Genomic DNA, 18,276 nt, shown 5'->3' on the forward strand with positions numbered 1-18,276 from the left:
GCAGCTGCATGTAGTTCAAATATATTTTCTTTCTATCCATCCTAGTATGTGGCCTAACCCCACTGGACCTGTCATCAGGTTTCCATGGGACAAAGTATGACATAGGTAACAGAGTGACCATTGAGAGCATCCTTGGAGTTCACATACATTCTCTGGAAGGTTTGGCCCAATGACACTGTCAATTCAAAGCCCCACCTCACCCCCAACCTGTGCTAGCCATCAATATGTCAAGACCTCTTCAGGCCTCTCAGATGTTTGTCTGATTAAGCTAAGCAAAGGATGGAATTCTCTTGCAGAGTACAGTCTGTTGGCCTGCCTTGGGAGATGAGGCCTAGGACCACTGTACCCCCAACCATCGTTTCCAAGGAGAAGGATAAGAGATGGTGAACCAAGGGTATCAGAAGAAGCCAGACCTGAGAGAAAGCCTGTCTTGTCACCAACAGATGCCTTGGGCAGCTTAATAATCCTGAGTGCACTCTGCTCAGGACGCCAACATCCCAGGATATTTTGAGGATACTGACAGAGGTGCTTTCAGGCCAGCCAAGACTTTCTTAACCTTCTTCTGGCTGTGGCACTGCAGGGGCAGAAGGAATCCAAGCTCCCTCTTTTAGATCTAGTCCCCATTCTCTCCCTTGATAGCCAGGCAGGGTGCAAGGGTCAGCACAGCCTATCCAGGTCTGCACCAAGACAGGTTAGACTCCCGATAAGACAGGAAGTAACCAAATTCATAGCAACAAAGCAAAGGGTGCTCTGTCTGAGCAGCAAGGCTGAATGAGAGGCCGCAGTGGCTATAGCAATCTCTGCATAGGCCCTGCATGGGCTGCCCAGATAGCTGAGAAGGTGGTCCCTGGTAGCCGGTGGGCTAAGGGGTCTCAAAGCTCTACTTGGGGGTAAAAATGTTGGTACAGCACCCAGAAGCTCTATAGTGGCTTCCTTGTCTTTAGGATGTGAGTCAGATATAGAGGGCTGTGAGCAGGGGTCTGATCACAATGATCCTGCATGTTTTCCTGCAGATACTGGGGGTCCATTAGCTTCTGTAGTAGTACATTATCTAGAAAAGCAATGGTTGCTACCCATGGGACACTTGGAGGAGGGACTAGACAGGCATTTGCTTATCCGGGGTAAAATGGAGGTCTTGGTGACCTCACAAGGCTTTTGTATTGTGTTTATTTGTGTCAGTTCTGCTTTGGTTGCAATAATAGAAACTTCTGGAACCCACACTGTAGAGCCACTGTTCTTTTATTTTAATAAACATATATGTTCCTTTTAAAATCACTTTTCCTTTCCAGTTTCTTGAGATTTATTTTGTTATTCATTTTCTAATGATTTTGGTTAAATATCTATCTCATTTATTTTTCCCTTTCTTTTCTGTTAATATAAACATTTTGGGGTTACAAATGTTCTCATTTATCATTTTGTGCATATTTAAAAATTTGGTGTGTGTTGTTTTGAGTGATTTCTCCTCTTATACATAATTATATGTATGGTATAAAGCTTTCAATTATGTGTCTCTGTGTGTGCATATGTGTCTGTGTGTGATTGTGTGTGTGTGTGTGTGTGTGTGTGTGTGTGTGTGTGTATTTAACATTCTGTTTGGCATTGATTTCCACATTAATCGCATTGTGATCAGAGAACCTGACTTGTACAGTACTGTTTCTTTTAAGTATTTTGGAAAAAGGAAATTTACCTTAGCACATGATTAGGGGGATCCCCATTGAATAGGGCTTAGTAAATTGTCTTGCTGTTTAAACCTTCTAAATTTTGGCATGTGTTGTGTTCAGTTTCTAGGTGTAATACAGAATTTGGCAAAACACCCCTTTCTGGGTATCATTTTTTAAAAAATTATCGATGCATTCATGCTTATAATGTTTGCTGCTTTCTTGGAGAATGAAGCCCTTCCATTCAGAGTCCGTTGTCTCTAAGAACAGTTTCCAGTGTTGAAGACTCTTGCTTCTTTCCATCTGTCTATCATCTTGGCCCTTGCTATCATTCGTGACCTTTTCTTGTTTTAGTTTTGCATAGTTTTATAGGGTATATCTCTTCTCAGTGAGCTGACAACGAGTTTTCCCTACCATTCTGCGTGCATTGGTCACTTTCACCATCCGGATTGACTCCTGTGTGGGGTCATTCAGTGTCCCATTTAGATCCTCCTCTGTGTGTGTGTGTGTGTGTGTGATTCATTGTCACCATTCAGATAACCCTTGGTGTGATGTGTGTGTGATCAATGTCACCATTTAGATCTCCCTTTGTATGTGCATGTATGTATGAGAGAGAGAGAGAGAGAGAGAGAGAGAGAGAGAGAGAGAGAGAGAGAGAGAGAGAGAGAGAGTTACCATTCAGATACTCCTCTGTATGTGTGGTGTGTGTGTGTGATTCAATGTCACTTTCAGTGCTTTCTCTCTCTCTCTCTCTCTCTCTCTCTCTCTCTCTCTCTCTCTCTGTTTGTGTTCGTGTGTGTGTGTGTGTGTGTGTGTGTGTGTGTGTGACTGGGAGGGAGTGTTATGAGAGTCTGCTCCAGCCTCATACTCTAGGATACATTTCCATCAAGGACCGGTGGCTGGGCCCAATGATCAGAGGCAGGCCAGTCCAAGGAACTTCCTGATTCCCTATCTGCACAGCCAAAACTTTCTTGCAGCCAGTACACTGTCTCTTCTTTCCAAGTCCTTTCTTCTTTCCTCCTTCCTTTTCAAAGAACTTTGCAAACTGGTGCTAGAATGTACCATTCTCCCGGTTTAGCACTCTCAGCTCCTTTGTACATCTTAGCTCTTCCACTAGCATTATGCTGGCTATGCACCCCTGCAGATCTCTTCACTTCCAGCTAACTCCTCAGTGCAGGTGGATACCTAACTGTAAATATGTACATTGGTTTTTCCAGGCATCCCAAAGACCTTAGAGCCTGGTGTCCATGAGTATTATGAGGCTACTTCCAGTGTAACCCATGTTTTGAGCTTAGGGGTTTTTAAAAATGTATCTATCTGACCTTGATGACTGCCTGACTGGGTAAGAGAGCTCCAGGCAGGTGCCTGGTTTCTGTGCTCCTTCCCATAAAGAAACAGATTTGCTCTGGGAACCACACTGGTGGTTTGAATAAGAATGTCTCCCACAGGCTCACATATTTAAATACTTAGTCACCTGAGAGTAGCACTATTTGAAAGTAGAAGAATTAGGCGGTGTGGCCTTGTTGGAGGAAATGAATTACTGGGGATGGTCCTTGAGGTTTCAACAGCCCAAGCCAAGCCAGAATTGCTCTTTCTACCTGTGGCTCAGGATGTAGCTCTTACTGCGTCAGCATTTGCCTGATGCTGCTATGATAATAATGGACTAAACTTCTGAAACTGTAAGCCTCAATTAACCACTACTTTTTTTTTTTTTTTTTAAATAAGAGTTGCCTCGGTTATGGTGTCCCTTCACAGCAAGAGAAGACTAAGACACACGATGCTGAGATGCTGAGGGATAGCCAGGTCCAGCATTACCCACCTTCTGTTCACTTGGTAACGGATCCCAAACCTGGGTAAAGGCTCTGAAGAGTCCTCTGTGCATCCCCAGAATCCCTGTTGACCTCAGAACAATTGTGTAAATGAGTGAATGAGAGAAAGAAATGGGGGCTTAGGTGGGTTTTCCTTTGCCCAATCTCAACCATGTCAAGATGGTTAGCAACCCAGGTTCAAACATCAGGGCCCAGGCATAGGAGTGCCACAACCGCAACCGCAACAAGCACCACCCCCTACCCCAACTCACAACAGTGGAAATTCCTGGTCCTGCAGCCACCTCATTCAGAGACCCTTCGGGCTGCATTCCACCCCTCCTTCCAGGAAAGTTTCCTAGAAAACACTTGGTGATTGTTGGCAGCCCTGGGGCCTCTGCCATCTATGACCTGGGAAGGCGGGAGGCAACTGGTACTTCAGTGAGGCCAAGAAGGCACTGTGAAACCGCTATTCACGTAGCTATTCTAGAGGAAAATGAATTGAGAGCAGACAGGGGTTCTTGGGCTTTTCAAGCAAGAACCTTTCGTAAGCCTTCCCAAGCCTTCTTCCCTTCTCTCACCTAGGTGGGGAGGGTTCAAGAACCTCGGGGTTGGAGCACACTGTGCAACAGCTCAGAGGTGACAGAGGCGCCTCCAAACACAGCAGGACTGAGACTGGAGCTTCTGGCTGGCTGTCAAGCTTCGGAACCTGGGAGCGAGTAGGAGAGAGGTCGGTGGAGCTGAGCTGTTAAGGTCTTAGGTCCCTGGTGCTTCTGCCCAGAAGACAGAAGAGCCAGGGGTGGGGACCTGCTAAGTAAGGACCTGCGAGTCCCGCCCCCGAGGCGTGGCCTGGAATCCCGGGGGCTCCACTGCCAAGTTCAACAACGCTCGCTGGAGGACCGGCAGCTGTACCCTCAGCCGCCTCGCTGATGCTGCGGGAGAGCCCAGGTGAGCTGCGCCCCGCGGTCCTACCGGATAGACTCACCGGGAGGGGATGGCAGAATGCCTCTCTTTCCCGTGGCCTCTTCCCGGGAAAGAATTCTCAAGACCTGCCTCAGCTTTGCCTGGCTGGATTTCCCTTCCCTCTGTCGCCAGCTTCTATATCTTTCTCCAATTCACTATATCTGGAACTCATCTTGTCTCTTCCTCTGTCTCCTCTCACTTTTTATTTCCTTGTAGGTTTAATATTTGTTGACGGTTCCTCCTTGCATTCTTATTTAAAATAAAATTTCTTCCTTCTCTCTCTTTCCTGCTGCCCCCTCTCTCACCACACACAATTCTATTTTGTTTTGCCTCTTAGGCTGACTGTGCATATGTTGTGCATGCGTGTCTGTGTGTGTGTGTGTGTGTTTGTGCTCGTGTCCCCCCGCGCTCGTGTTGTGTGCTGAACTTCTTGATTTCGTGTCTCCATGCATGCATCCCTATACCCTATTATTCTCAACAGGGTTTATGCTGAATGCTATGGTAAGAACCATAACCCAATCCCAAATGTGTTCTCCAGTCGATATCCACAAATATTTGGAAATGTAACTCAATGCCTGTTATGGGAGAATCCATAAATGATCAAATTGTATATCTCTGAGTTTTCAAGGTTATTACAAAGAAAATGCCTGATTTTGATAGGATAGTGCATTCATTTCTTGACATCATTTTCTTTCTTAATAGGCACAGACAGCACACCAGGAAAGCCGGTCTAGCAGCAGCATTTAGGGGACAGCTCCAACCATGCGTGCCTTCCGGGCAAGCTGTGCTTGTCAGGTTCTGGGGCACAGAGGGGGTGGTGTTTAGGGCTGGGTTATAGGAAGACAATAGGAGCCCAGGACTGTGTATGTTTTTGTCTACATTATGTAGAAGAATAACTGTGAAAATATTTCATGTCACTTTCAAAGATTACCTTAGATACATTTTTTTTTAAAAGGAGAAGGAATCTAGGAAAGCCAGTCTGCTTACATTATCAGAGAGCCAAGTACAGCATGTAGATCGAAGCAATGTTTGATGCTTTGTTAAATCATCTGGGAAAAGATACAATTCCATGTTTAATGATATTTATGACATGTCTATATTCAAAAGAACATACACAGCATACACAAAACTGCTCGTTTTCAAGGATGTTAATTTCCAATTAAAGTTAAAATTAAATTAAAGCAGCCTTGGCTTCTTGGGAACAATTTAAATTGACCTTGTAGTTTATTGTGCTATTTTACGATAATTCAGCCACTTTAACTTCTCTATTGATGCAGGAAAGGAAGCTTGGCAATAAGTAAGCCACACAAAATTGAGCAGAAATGGAATCTGGCCAGTGTGGGCTCTGGTGTGGTTAGTGGAAGAGGTTTTGATGTTATACTAAAGAATTACGGACAATTAATAAGTGTGACTTGGGAGACCATGTTCTGCATTGGAGAATTCAATTGTCCTAAGCCATCCAACCACTGATTGCAGCGAGTCAGAGCTAGGAATGGGGATGGCAAAGGGAAGGCTTTTCAACTGATTTAAAATGACATGTTAGCTTCGTTTGGCAGATTTCTTTTTCAGAAAGACTTGGCAACTTACATTTAAAACAGATAAGTCATTTAAAAAGATACAGAGCAAAGTCTTGAGTTCCAGTGTTTTAAATTTCGTTTTCCTTCATTGTGTAGTGTGTGTCTGTATAAAAATGTCCCTGCCCTTCTCTCTTTAGATGTCGTTACTGTTTGAATATAAGAGGGTCTTGTTGAACAGCCTGGTAGATAAGCCGTGTATTTTATCCTGTGATTGCAAACCGGGCTAGGGTAGGGCATCTGCTTTGCCTTTCTAACAGTACCAGGAACAAGAGTTTCCTCTTTGAGATCTTACACAGACCCCTGTTTAGTCCAATTAGAAGCATCTTTAAGTGAAGATCACAATACCAGTTTTATTTATAAGGGGATTAACATTCCGAACACTTGTCCTGGGTCCTGCACATAGTCAGTAACTAGGCTGAGCCTGCAACTCAAAACTATATCTGGGAATCTGAATCCTCAGAGCTAATTCAACCCCACAGGTTCTAGCCTAAGCATCACCACAGAGAGCATTACTTGTTGGCCAGTTGGTAATGTTTACTGGAGGGCTCTTTTTTCTCTAGTGCCCTGGATATTCCTGGTCACAGCTAACTCTGAATATACCCAGCAGAGCCTCTATGAAGAACTGCTCTGTGACACTGTAGTTCTGGGAATGGACTGTGTCCTGGGAATGTAGTCAGCTTTGCTGAGTACTAAAGGCATTGCTCTAGAACACCTTAGCTGGACTCGGAAACCTTTAGGAGTGGCTCGGAAGCCCGAAAAGCTCTTAGGTTTTCATTGTTTCCAATATCCCAGAGCTAGTAGATGAAACATATGCATGCTCCACAGGAAAACATGGGTGCTCACTGTCCTTACATAAAAGAGGTTAGTGTGTGATTATATTCTGGAATCTTCCGAAAGAATCTGGGAAGACTCTAGAGGTTAGAGACACCAAAAGACCGGATCACTGTTTTTGTTTGTTTGTTTGTTTATGCTTTGTTTTGTTTTAGCCTGAGAAGAGAAGCAAATACAGGAGACAATCTAGCAGGGTCTGTGGTGTTACTGAGTAGAACCAGTTTATGAATTGCAGCCCAGATCCATGCAAAGAACACAAGGGGAAGAAATGCTCTGGCTATTTGCTCATTCATTTAGCAGGCTGTGTGCTACTTCCTGCGAGTTCTCAAGGAATGGGAAGGGGACCATGAGGTGACTCTATACCCTTGTGATGAGAACAGCGACAATTTGTCTACAAACTGGGTGTCTTGGCACTTTAGAGATACTGGTCTAACTCATAGTTATGACAACACAGTGAGGTGGGGCACCCAAATGTTCCCTTTTGCAGAGGGGAAAACAGAAGCCCTAGTATGGGTAATGGCAGAGAATGTCGAAATGCAGGCCTTCTGTTCCTCTATCCCGTGCGCTTGACCTTGATGGTGTGAATGTGGGGCTCCACAGAGGCTGGGACAACTCGCAAAGGTACAGACAGCAAGATTACATGGGAGAATGTAGCCAGAGCCTCTCAGATATTGGAATGACAAGTGGGTGGTTTGTACCCAAGAATGGGTGGTAAGACTGGCGAAAAACTAATCTCTCAGAATATAGCCCATGCTGTGTTATCCAATAGCAGTACTCTGGTTGGTAGCTCTAATGGCAGAAAAGTTGGGCCATGGTAAGATTTCTATCCTGTTAATTTGGGGATCCTGGTGTCAGACAGCACTCAGGAGCATAGGATCATCATGTAATCTGAGGTCTAGAAGAACGGTGTGAGGGTGTTGGAGTTTCATCATTTTTTTTCCCAGATAGAAGAACATGGAGTGGTTCTGAACCATGTTTGTGCAATTCAGAGGCTGTCTTGTGGACTCCATAGTGAAAAGAACCAAGGCTGACAAGAAAAGCCCTTTAGTGGAACACACACACAATGATGGGGTGATTAGGACCCATAGAGGCCCAGGACAGAGAGCCCAGGATGAACCGAATCTATTGAGGACAGCTGAGGATGACAAAGATACTATTCATAGGAGGTTTGGAGCAAGGAACAAGGACTGCATAGATCCATCACTGCCCAGGGCAGCTGGTGGCTGTGGGAGGAGAAAGGGGGAGGGGCAGCTCTACTCTGCCCAGATAACAGCTAGGCAGAGAGTGAGCCACAAGTGCACAGGGTGGTGGAGGTACAGGTGAGAAGGGAGAAGCACGGAGCACGGTGTGAGGTGACACTTCTGTGCCTGAGATGTGGAATGACTTGGAGATGAGCTCCCACGGGTGTGGTAGCCATCTGAGAGGCAAAGGGATCAAGGAGATATAGATGCTGCTGGAGATGAATGAGACTTAGGCTTCTGACTTTGACCTTGGGCATCATGTCTGCTTGCAAGCCACTGAAAGTTCTGGTTTCTAGGGTTAGCTGTCTCTGGTTGGAAATGCCGCATGGGCCCAATGAGTCTCTGCAGAGGTGGAGTAAATGCTGTGAACTCAGGGGATTTCAAGGCAGGTTCAAGGCAAGATGTACATCACACTGTCTGTATCCAGCTGATGCTGAAGAAGTCTCTGAGATGAGAGGGAAGATGTGTTTTACTATACCATGAGAATACTTGCATATTTGTGTGTGAGTATATGTTTGTATGTGTATAGTGTATTTGTATTGGGTATAAGTTCCCATGTATGAATGTGTGTTTGTGTGAAAGTATATGTGTATATGTGTGTGTGTGTAAAAATGTGCCCATATGAGTATATACATACATATGTCTGTGTGAATTCATGGAATAGAAACTTAGTGGTGAGGATTAAACAGACATTCTATTATGTGAAAAATCGAGGAGTACTTAACTCCCTCAAAGAGTTGATGCTGGTTTAAGTTCTCTGGGAACTTCTGAAAGGAGCTGGTGAAGGTGTATGTGCTATGTGCTCATTGCACAGGGAGGCAGACAGCATTGTGGTTCTGCCAGTATTCTGTAAGGAGACGGCTTGGTTTTAGAACCAGATGGCCTGGTCAATGGAGATTGGGCAGTTTTCAAAACCTGCTCTACTACCCCCCCCCCCGAGAGCTTTGTCTTCTATGTGACCCCTTAGGGAATACTGTTTTTTCTAGACCATGGCACCTACACAGCATGGCCAGAAGCCAGTTCACATGTAGATAGATGGGGTTTGGTCCAAGTAGACAGTTGACATGGGTGGAAGAGGAAAGAGTGACTTAGTTGTGGAATGAGTCAAGAGTGAGTAGGTCTGCAGAGTGTAGACCGGGAAGACTCAAGATCTAGACAGAAACAAGGCCAGGTGGAGAGTGGACTGTACCTCAGCGTGACGTAAGGGCCTAACAGCCCATATCCACCCTGACAAGTGTCCCTCCAGACCTCTGGCCTCTTTTGTCCATAGAAGCTCCTGCCCCTCAGTACCTGAAGTGGCCTAGCATACCTGACAACAGGAATTAAAATCAGCAGGAAAAACTGTCCTCAGCCAGGGTGAAAAAACATTAGGGTTGCCAGAGAAGTCAAGCTGGCAGGTGACACTGTTTACATTGCTAACACAGTAGTGACACGTGCAGGGACGGGGGTGAGCCACTGGTGCCACTGGGTCAAAGCCTCTGGATGTGTGTTTTCTCGCACATGAGCACATGTGAGTGTGTGTTGTGTTGAGATTCTCCCTGATGAGAGTCTTGGAGGGACAGCTCTCAGACTTGGGCGAGGCTGTCACTTCTACAACAGTTACATCAGCTTTGCTCAACACAGCAGAGAAGGAACTTATTAGGTTATGGGGCAGGGTAGGTCCCATCGTCTGTGGGGGTGGCTGGAGATGTGAACTGGAGAAAGATGGGTAACTGAAGCATGTTGGAAACTGGACTTGGCTGGGAGGAAAATGCTGGACCGAAGACTGTCAAACATCTGCTCTGTGGCCCCAAGAGGCAACAATCTTCTCTTCCTTTTGGCTGGCTTAGGAAACTTTTGGTCCTGACAGCACTTCCTGAGGACTTGCTGTATGCCTCACCTGGGTGCCCTCTAGGGGCAATGGACTGCAGACACTGGCATAGGCTCTTTTACCTGGGCCTGAGAGATAGCCAGGCTAGGAGTGACATTCATCTAGCCCAGGGAAGGCTGTACCCAGAGCCACAGCTGGACAATGTGATGACTGAAGTTGAGGAGGGCAGGTGTTGACAGAAGCCATTCCTTTGCTTAACGGACAATCTGAGGGGTCCTCAGCTCTGCACACCAGGGGAGATATGTAGTTTTCAAAGGAAATGGCGTTGAGTTATAATTTCCACTGGGAGCCAAAGCCACTTCCAAGTCCCAGTTTAGTGATTAGCTCCCATGGTGTGAGGACATCCATGGGATCCTGGAATAGAATCCCTCAGAATTCCAGGGCTTTCTTCCTATGCTTCTGCACCCCACCCACTGTGATTACCTAGTACCTCCACTTGTACTGTGGCACTTCTGAAGCTTTCCTTTTGTGAATCAGAGGGTAGATATATCCAGGTGAGGTCAGAGCAGGGTCTCTCTAAAATGGTCCTAAAGCTTCCCCCAAACAAAAAAACTACCCTTCTTCCCACTATCCCTGGCTCCCAAGGGAGGACACGGGAAGTGTTTCCTATCAGGGGCCAGAGCAGGAGAAAGGTGCATGTAACTAAGCAGAGGCCACTGTATGGTGTCAGCCAGAGCACAGTCTGTAGTGAAAGGCAATCTGATCATATACCCCAGCTTAGAAGGGAGTAGAGGAAAAGCCAGGACAAGGAATCTTAAGATTGGTCCAGACAGATCAGAGGGACAAGTGGAAGCATGCAGGAGATGCGGTGTGAAGAAAGGTTAGTTTAGGAGACAGGGAAGAGAAAGGTTGCCGTAAGGAGCCAAGATCGTGAATGCATGAACCTTTTACATCACCTCTAGCTGCTGTGACTTCCCCAGTCTCTGGACACTGAGCCAGAGCCAGAGAGAGATGCTGGAGCTGATGGTGCACAGCTTTCTCCCTACACGGCCAGCTTGTTGGTAGGTGTCCAGGATGAGCCATTTTCTGCTCAGAGCAGGCTCCTTTCCCTATCCCTCCAGCCTCTGTGGATTTGAACCAGGCCTAGTTAAATCACAGTTGCTGTTTCTGTGGCTTCCTTGCCTTTTCCTGAATGGGGCCATGTCTTCTGGTGCCTTTGCTTCCAAGGTCATTCCAGCAGGTACCTGCTGCTGGGGTCGGTCTGAGCTCCTTCATTCTTTCTCTCTCTCTCTCTTCTGATGACTCTGCTCCCCCTTCCCAAACATCAAAGTAAGGCTAGAGAAGGTGGGCTTGTCTGATCTTGATCTATATAGGACACTGAATGACCAGTGCTGGCCTCACTGTTATTTTCTTTCCTGCAGAGACCAGCGGGCAAGTGCACCCAGCCCGGGCTTTGCTGGGGGCTTTCCTATCTCATAGTTCCTCTTGGGAGTAAGGACCAGTTCCTGGGAACCCCAAAGCCCTGTAGACTGATGGCTGCTGGAACATCTACCTTGCTTAGCCTGTCAGGCCATGCTGATCACGTGACTGAGAGCAAAGGGGCTTTTCTGAAGCCTTCAGCTGAGAAAAGATGGAAGCTCATGGAACCCAAGCAGACCCAGCCAGGGAAGCTCAAGAAAATGAGCCTCGTGGAGTCTGATGCTCCTGCCGGAAAGGGTGGCCAAGACGCGGCCCATACCAAACTGAGCCTGTCAACAGCACCCGACAAGCCTCGACTAGACAGGCCTCTGGCCCGAAAGGCATGCACAGAGCAAAGGCAGAATTCCTTCACGGAGCTGTCATGTCTCCAGGAGAGGCCAGGGGACATCCAGGTCCAGACGAGGAAGCCGGGGAACCCAGAAGGCCAGCTTGGCACTCAGCAGCTGCCTTTGAGTCTCTCCAGAGCCTCAGATGATGGAACAGTGTGCTCAGTATGGCCAGGCGCAACCCGAAGTGAGCAGAAAAGTGCTTTTAGCAAGCCAACCAAGCGCCCAGCAGAGAAACCTAAGCGCTCCCCCATGCTTCTGGCTGGTGGAAGTGCTGAGGGCTCATGGGAGCTCTCAGGACTCATCACCACGGTGGACATTCCATATTGGGCTCACCTGTCAACTTTCAAATTCATGGGTGATTTCTGGAAATTACACACATTGTCACAGAACATTCTATTCTGCAACGCTTTCCAGAGGGCTCCCACACCATGGCTGGAGCACACCCAGGTGCAAGCGCCTACTTCCTCAGCATCTGCCACGGCCTCTCGGGCTCTCTTGCCGCCCACACTCTCCTCCCTGGGCTTGTCTACTCAGAACTGGTGTGCAAAGTGCAACCTAGCCTTTCGTCTGACAGCTGACCTAGTCTTCCACATGCGGTCCCATCATAAAAGGGAGCATGTGGACTCTGATCCACACTCAAAGAAACGAAGAGAGCAAGTTCTCACTTGCCCCGTCTGTCATGAGTACTTCCGGGAGCGCCACCATCTTTCTAGGCACATGACTTCACATAGTTAGCAGGCAGCTACAGAGAAAACTGATGTCCATAGGATCAAGTACGCAGTGGTGAGGCAGAGGTGACTCCTGGTCTGTGATGAGAAGGTCATCATAGACTTTTTCAAGGTCGTTCCTTTTGCTTCCCAGAGATGAACAGCTCAGTTATAATTTGTCACATGTCCCAGTCCTTGTGTTTTCCTGGGAAATCGCGCATTAAAATGATAAGCTGCACTTCTGGGACAGTGGGACCCATGGCTCCGGGAACAGGGCTGCTCCTGACTCTGTCCCTGGTACTCTGCATGGAAGCACATGGGCATGGCATCCGTGGCTTTGCTGGCAAGCAAGCCTGCATTCAATTTGGGCTTTCGCCTATGAGCCCTGACTTCTGACATGTTCCTTTAACTTGGAGACCTTCAGTTTTCCTGTTTTGAAAGAGGTATGTTACCAGGATGTCATCAGAGTACCAAGGAGGACGTTGGGTTAGTGGCCTGCTTGTTCCCGGGTACAGTGTGAGCACTGAGCATAGGGATTGCGTGGTCACTTGCTTACACTCGCCAGCTATGTTATCCATGGAATCTCAGGGATGGACAAACACTGTCTCTCTGCAGCAAGGCTGGAGCTAACTTGGCTTGGTGGACATGGCTCAGGCTGTCTTCAAGTCTGGGCCCTTTTGCTGCTGGGTCTTCATGCTGAATACTGTAAAGTCAGAGTGCAAAACACCCAGAAAAAAAAAATGGGTTACAAGCCTAAGTTTCCCTGGGTCGACATAAATCCAGGCCTAAAGTGGCTGAGCAGGAAAGTAGCCTGGCCTAAACCATAACAAAGGAGCGGGGGACCAGCAATTCAACCCCCCCCCCCACCCCTGTGCTCTGGGTCTTCGAGCTGTGAATATGTGAGAAGAGAGAAACAGAACACTCACCACTCGCACTGGATGATCTCCAGGTGCCGTCCTTCCGTGTTCTGAGTAGGGCCGGGAAGAGCAGCTGGAGGGTACTCAGAATGAGATGCCCAGTAGTACCTCATATCCCGTCAACTGTCCCTGCAACACTGTAGGACATAGACAGTGAATTCTCATCCCACGGTTAGCAAGCTTCCTCAACGCCACTTAGGAGCATTGGTGGAAGAACAAAATCCCATGAACCCCCAGGTCTGAGCTCATGTTCTGTCCAGCCGCTGAATGGTCCCAGAGCACACTGAGTGACTGAGATTTGGAACTTAGAGGCTGGTCTCCTTCCGTTCAGTCTCAACTTAACCTTGCTACTTTACATGATGCACACATGCTCATTCATGCACATGTGCTTGTACACACACACACACACACACACACACACACACACACACACACACACACCACTCTTCTCTTGAGCACTTTCCTCCATCCTGTATACTAAATAGCATAGCATTCTATCCTGTTTACTGTAGCTCTCCTCATGAGAATGAAAGAAAATTTTGGTGTATTTCCATCATCTAGAACAACTCAGACATACAGTAGGCACTCAATAGGTATCTGCTGAAAGAAAGAATAAATGCATAAGTTAATATTGAATGATCTGCCTGACTCTGGCTTTGTTCCTGCCAACTCTTGAGGTGGCTTTGGGGAACAGGAGGGGACATCTGTGAAAAGCACGTGGACACTTACCATGGGCTCACGCACTGTGGCCCCTGACTTCTATGACATTTCTTTGAAAGTGGAACAGCCCTGTCATAACATAAAGGAGATGCTTAGAATTGATGTTGACACAAGTTGATTTGCAGCTAGATTCCTAAGTTCAAAGTTGTTGAAGGGCTCATGTTAGTAGCACAGTCCCTCCCAACAAGCATGCTGGGCTCCCAGGTGTCCTCTGGAAGTCCTACCCTCTCACGCCTTCCTGCTTCATGCCATTTGCTCCTCCTGAGGAGAAGCCATGAACCATGACTTCCCAAGTTATCTCTTCCATAGAAAAATAGTCTGGATATTTTCATTTCTCAAAATTCGTATGAAAATTCTAAAGTGGGCCTTTGGGACATTGGGATTAATGTCCTTATGGGTTCCAGAGGGCCAGTTCCCCACTTTCTTTTTGAGGATACAGCTAAAAAGATCTATCTCTGAACTAGAAAATGGCCCCCACAAAAGACATTACTTGCTTCAACACATGTCATCTTTATGATCCAGAACTGTGAGCAATAAATTCGTGTTGTTTACAAGCCACCCAGTCTAATGTATTGTCATGGCAACCTGAACAGGTCAGGCAGCCACCTACACAACTCAGTTACGGCTTCTAGGGGTGTAGAAATGACAAGCCACCCAGTCTAATGTATTGTCATGGCAACCTGAACAGGTCAGGCAGCCACCTACACAACTCAGTTACGGCTTCTAGGGGTGTAGAAATGACTCAGTGGCTAACAGTGCTTGCTGATCTTCCTGAGGACCTGATCTGGGTTACCGGTATACAGGTCAGGTGGTCATAAGTGCCTGTAATTCCAGCTCCAGGGAGTCTGATGCTCTCTTGTGGCCTCAGGGAGCACCTGCACACATGTGGCACAAACACCCCCCCACACACACAAATAAAAATAATTCTTGGGAAAATTAAGGCATCTAAGAAGTTCTCAGGGGCAGGGGCTTATTAGTAGAGTTTTTGCCTGGCATGCCTGAGACCCAAGGCTCAATCCCCAAAATTACACAAAAGAAAGGAGAATTTGGAAATGAGGCGTAAACATCCCGAGATCAGATCTACTTACTAGATGAGGCCTTTACCAACAACTCACACCCCGAGCACTCTTAGAGTTAAATCCAGTGAAGTTTTCTTTCTAGTATTGTCCTTATCTTGGAAAGAATTACCAGTCATTCTAATGCCAGGTTCTAATTCTAAACTTGTTACAAATCTTTAGGTCAGGAATCCTAAATGTAAACAACTGTATGATTAGAAAAACAAATGCAGGTGAAAGGGGCCAGGGCACAGACATGGTAGTGGCACACCTTGGTGGCAGGTCTTGCCATGAGCTTGGTGGGTCACCTGGGGAAAGCCCCCTCAGAGCCAGGCTGGAATACAGACTATCAGGGAGCAGAAGGCCAGGAATGAGTGTAACTGTCAACGAACTCAGCTGCGGTTTAAACACAGACAGGAAGGAGATAACCACAGGCTTCTAGCTGCACTGGCCGGAGCCAGGCCTGACCCTCATAGCCTCACTCATGGCCTCAATCCTCATGGCCTCTGGAAGAGAACTGCTACTCAGGATGAAAGTGTGAGAAGCCCAACTCCAGCCCTGGCCTCCTTTCATCCTCTTGGAAAGAATGGCGCCCCCTAGAGGCATCTGGATAAGCCATTTATCCAGACAGATTTCACACATCCACATCATTTCCAAAAATTTTATTTCTTTTTTCTTTTTTGCAAGTCATGGGATATGTCTAAAGGACATGTAGTATATGAGATATGAATCTAATAGGCCACTCCCCCCATTTAATAAAGTTATTCTGTAACATGATATGACTTCAGATGTCTCTTGGGAGGAAATGTTTGAAAATCAGTTTTGTATGAGGAATGGGAAGGAAAAAGATTTATGTTTAGCTTTATGTCTTTGATCCAGCTTCATTTCCAAGGGTTGGTCTTAGGGACCCCTAGTATCTAGTTCCATTGTTATGCTATGCTCTCAGATTAAAAGGTTATTTTCAGCCCAAGCTGAGCAGTGGGCCAGCAAAGCAGAGCCAGGGTCTCTAGTCCCCTGGCAGCAGCTAAATCCTCTAGGAACCAGTAGGTGGTAGACAAGTGCCCTCCTGTGGGGATTTGAAAAAGAGCTTCCAGGCCTAGGAAAGGGATTTAATGTGCCTCATTTCCTTTTGTTGCACTCTGGTAATGTGGATGACCCTGGGCATACAAAGGTGAGACAGGAGATGGACCAGGGGTATCTCTATGGCTTTGGCCTAGCCTCAACATAGAGGTTCTGTGGGTACCTCCATGTTCTCTCTTCACCTTCCTTGTTTAATGGGGATGTGATCTCCGATATCTCCTGCTCTAGGGAGTCAGTCCCTACTCCACATCTGGACACAGAACCCCAGCATACATTGCTGGTTCTAGCATGGCCTTTGTAGGGGTGGAATGACACGGTTCCCTCCCCTGGATCAGGGCCAGTAAGCATGGGCCTCCACAAGTGTAGATGGTTGCTGTGGGTATTAGATTTGTTTGTATAATAATGTACATATTTTTAAGTTTCTCCTTCAAGGAATGTCCTCCCTGTTAATGTTAAAGCTCTGTGAAAATCAGAGGCAGCTTGAGTCAGGGAGACCAAGGTGTGGCTAATGTCTCAGCAAAATGGTAAAGCTGGGACCTTCAGGACAGGCCTTAAGGCTGTGGAAAAGAACTCTGAAAATATGAGGTCAAAAATATATAATTCTTCAACTATGCAAAAATAAGGATGTAATCTGAATTGTATGAGGATCTTCACACATCACATCTAAAGGAACAAAAGCAGCTACACAATGAGACAGCTTGTCAGAAAGACACTAAGGACGGAGATAAAGAGATTTAGGCAGTGGTGATGGAAGGAGATCTCACCCAGCTAAGTTTGATTGTTTGTTTATGTTTACAAAGGCAGACAGATTCCTGCATTCAGGGTTGACCTGGGGCAGAAGAGGGCTAGACCCAGGTGTTTTAGAAATGATAGTTTCAGGGTGGGGCCCCATTCTACTAGCTCATCCTTTGTGATAACAGTCAGGCAGATCTCTGAATTCCTCTGCAATGTTAAAAAAAAATGTGCCAATGTTCCTTAGAACCAAAGATCTGAGTCATAGGATAATCCAAACGAAACCTGGAGTGACTGGATTGATGTATAAAATAAAAGCCTGGGCTTATGATCTGCAGGGGATGAGCGATCCAGAGACATTTTTTAGAAGAGCAAGGGACAACTGCTGGGAGAACTGTCTCAATCAGAAAACGGAGCTGTCCAGAGAAAGCAGAACAGAGAGCAAGCAATCTGAAAGCTGTCTCGAGCAGAACAGAGGCCTCCACCTGGACCCATGATTTGACTTTGAGTCGTGTGTTTTCGAAGCTCCCAGGCACTCCTCTCAGAACCCCTCTCCAAGCCAAGGCTGGTCCTTGGCAATACAGGTGCTCTCTCTTGCCCACCCTACCCTGTGAGTCAACCTCTGGCCAGGGCAGACTGTGCGAGCTCCCGGATTCTGCTCTTCATATATCCCTGGGGCCTCCTCTGAAGCTCCTTGTTCTGTATCATTCCCTTTTCTGTGTCTGGCCTGGCATCTGTCCCAGGGAGAGAGGCAAACATATAGAAGGTGAAGGGAATAACATGTTATGCATTCTGTTTTTGTAATCAAAGGCCTACAATTTGGCTGCCCAAAGTTTAGTCTGGGCTTTGATAGAGAATAATAGGAGTCTCTTAGGCATGCCTTGCCCCAGAGTCAGTGTGGAGTCCTTCCAGGGCTCTTATAATCCACTAACCATGGAGGTGGTGGGAATACCTGATCCATTTGGATGAGCTGGGCCCTTGGGGTCACTTAAGCACCACAGGCAAAGGTCAAGGGAGTTGCCTCAAACTTTCCTGCTTAGTCTTAGGGCTTGGCTAGTCCGAGGAAGGGGATAGGTAAGTGACTCATGAAAGGGATGTCATTAGAGAACAATGTTTTTCAGTGACACCCTCAGATGAGGCAAAGGGCTGGAGACAGTGTTCAGGCACCAAGCTGGGGCCAGGGGAGAGAAGGATAGATGCTGCTAGTAGTGGAATAGTATTAAATATCAATTCATCAGATCCTGATGTCTGTATGGCAGAGGGGTCCTGGCAAGGGAGGGTGGTATCACAGGTGTCTGCAAGGAATATATGGGTGAGTCCAAGATGCTATGTTGGGGACAGGAGCTGCCTAGGGTCAGGTGGGGTCATAGAG

The 18,276-nt window shown here is 46.9% G+C and overlaps 1 protein-coding gene across 1 annotated transcript; it reads left to right on the forward strand.

Annotated features, from left to right (window-relative positions):
* Nucleotides 1–11,417: 11,417 nt before the first annotated feature.
* Nucleotides 11,418–12,428, forward strand: ZNF488 (zinc finger protein 488; the record flags this gene model as incomplete). Its single annotated transcript, XM_080925879.1, has 1 exon — nt 11,418–12,428. One exon carries the CDS (start codon nt 11,418–11,420, stop codon nt 12,426–12,428), a length of 1,011 nt encoding a protein of 336 aa, XP_080782005.1.
* Nucleotides 12,429–18,276: the final 5,848 nt, after the last annotated feature.

This window comes from Micromys minutus, assembly GCF_963924665.1.
Source record: "Micromys minutus genome assembly, chromosome: 12".
Classification (NCBI taxonomy): Eukaryota; Metazoa; Chordata; class Mammalia; order Rodentia; family Muridae; genus Micromys; species Micromys minutus.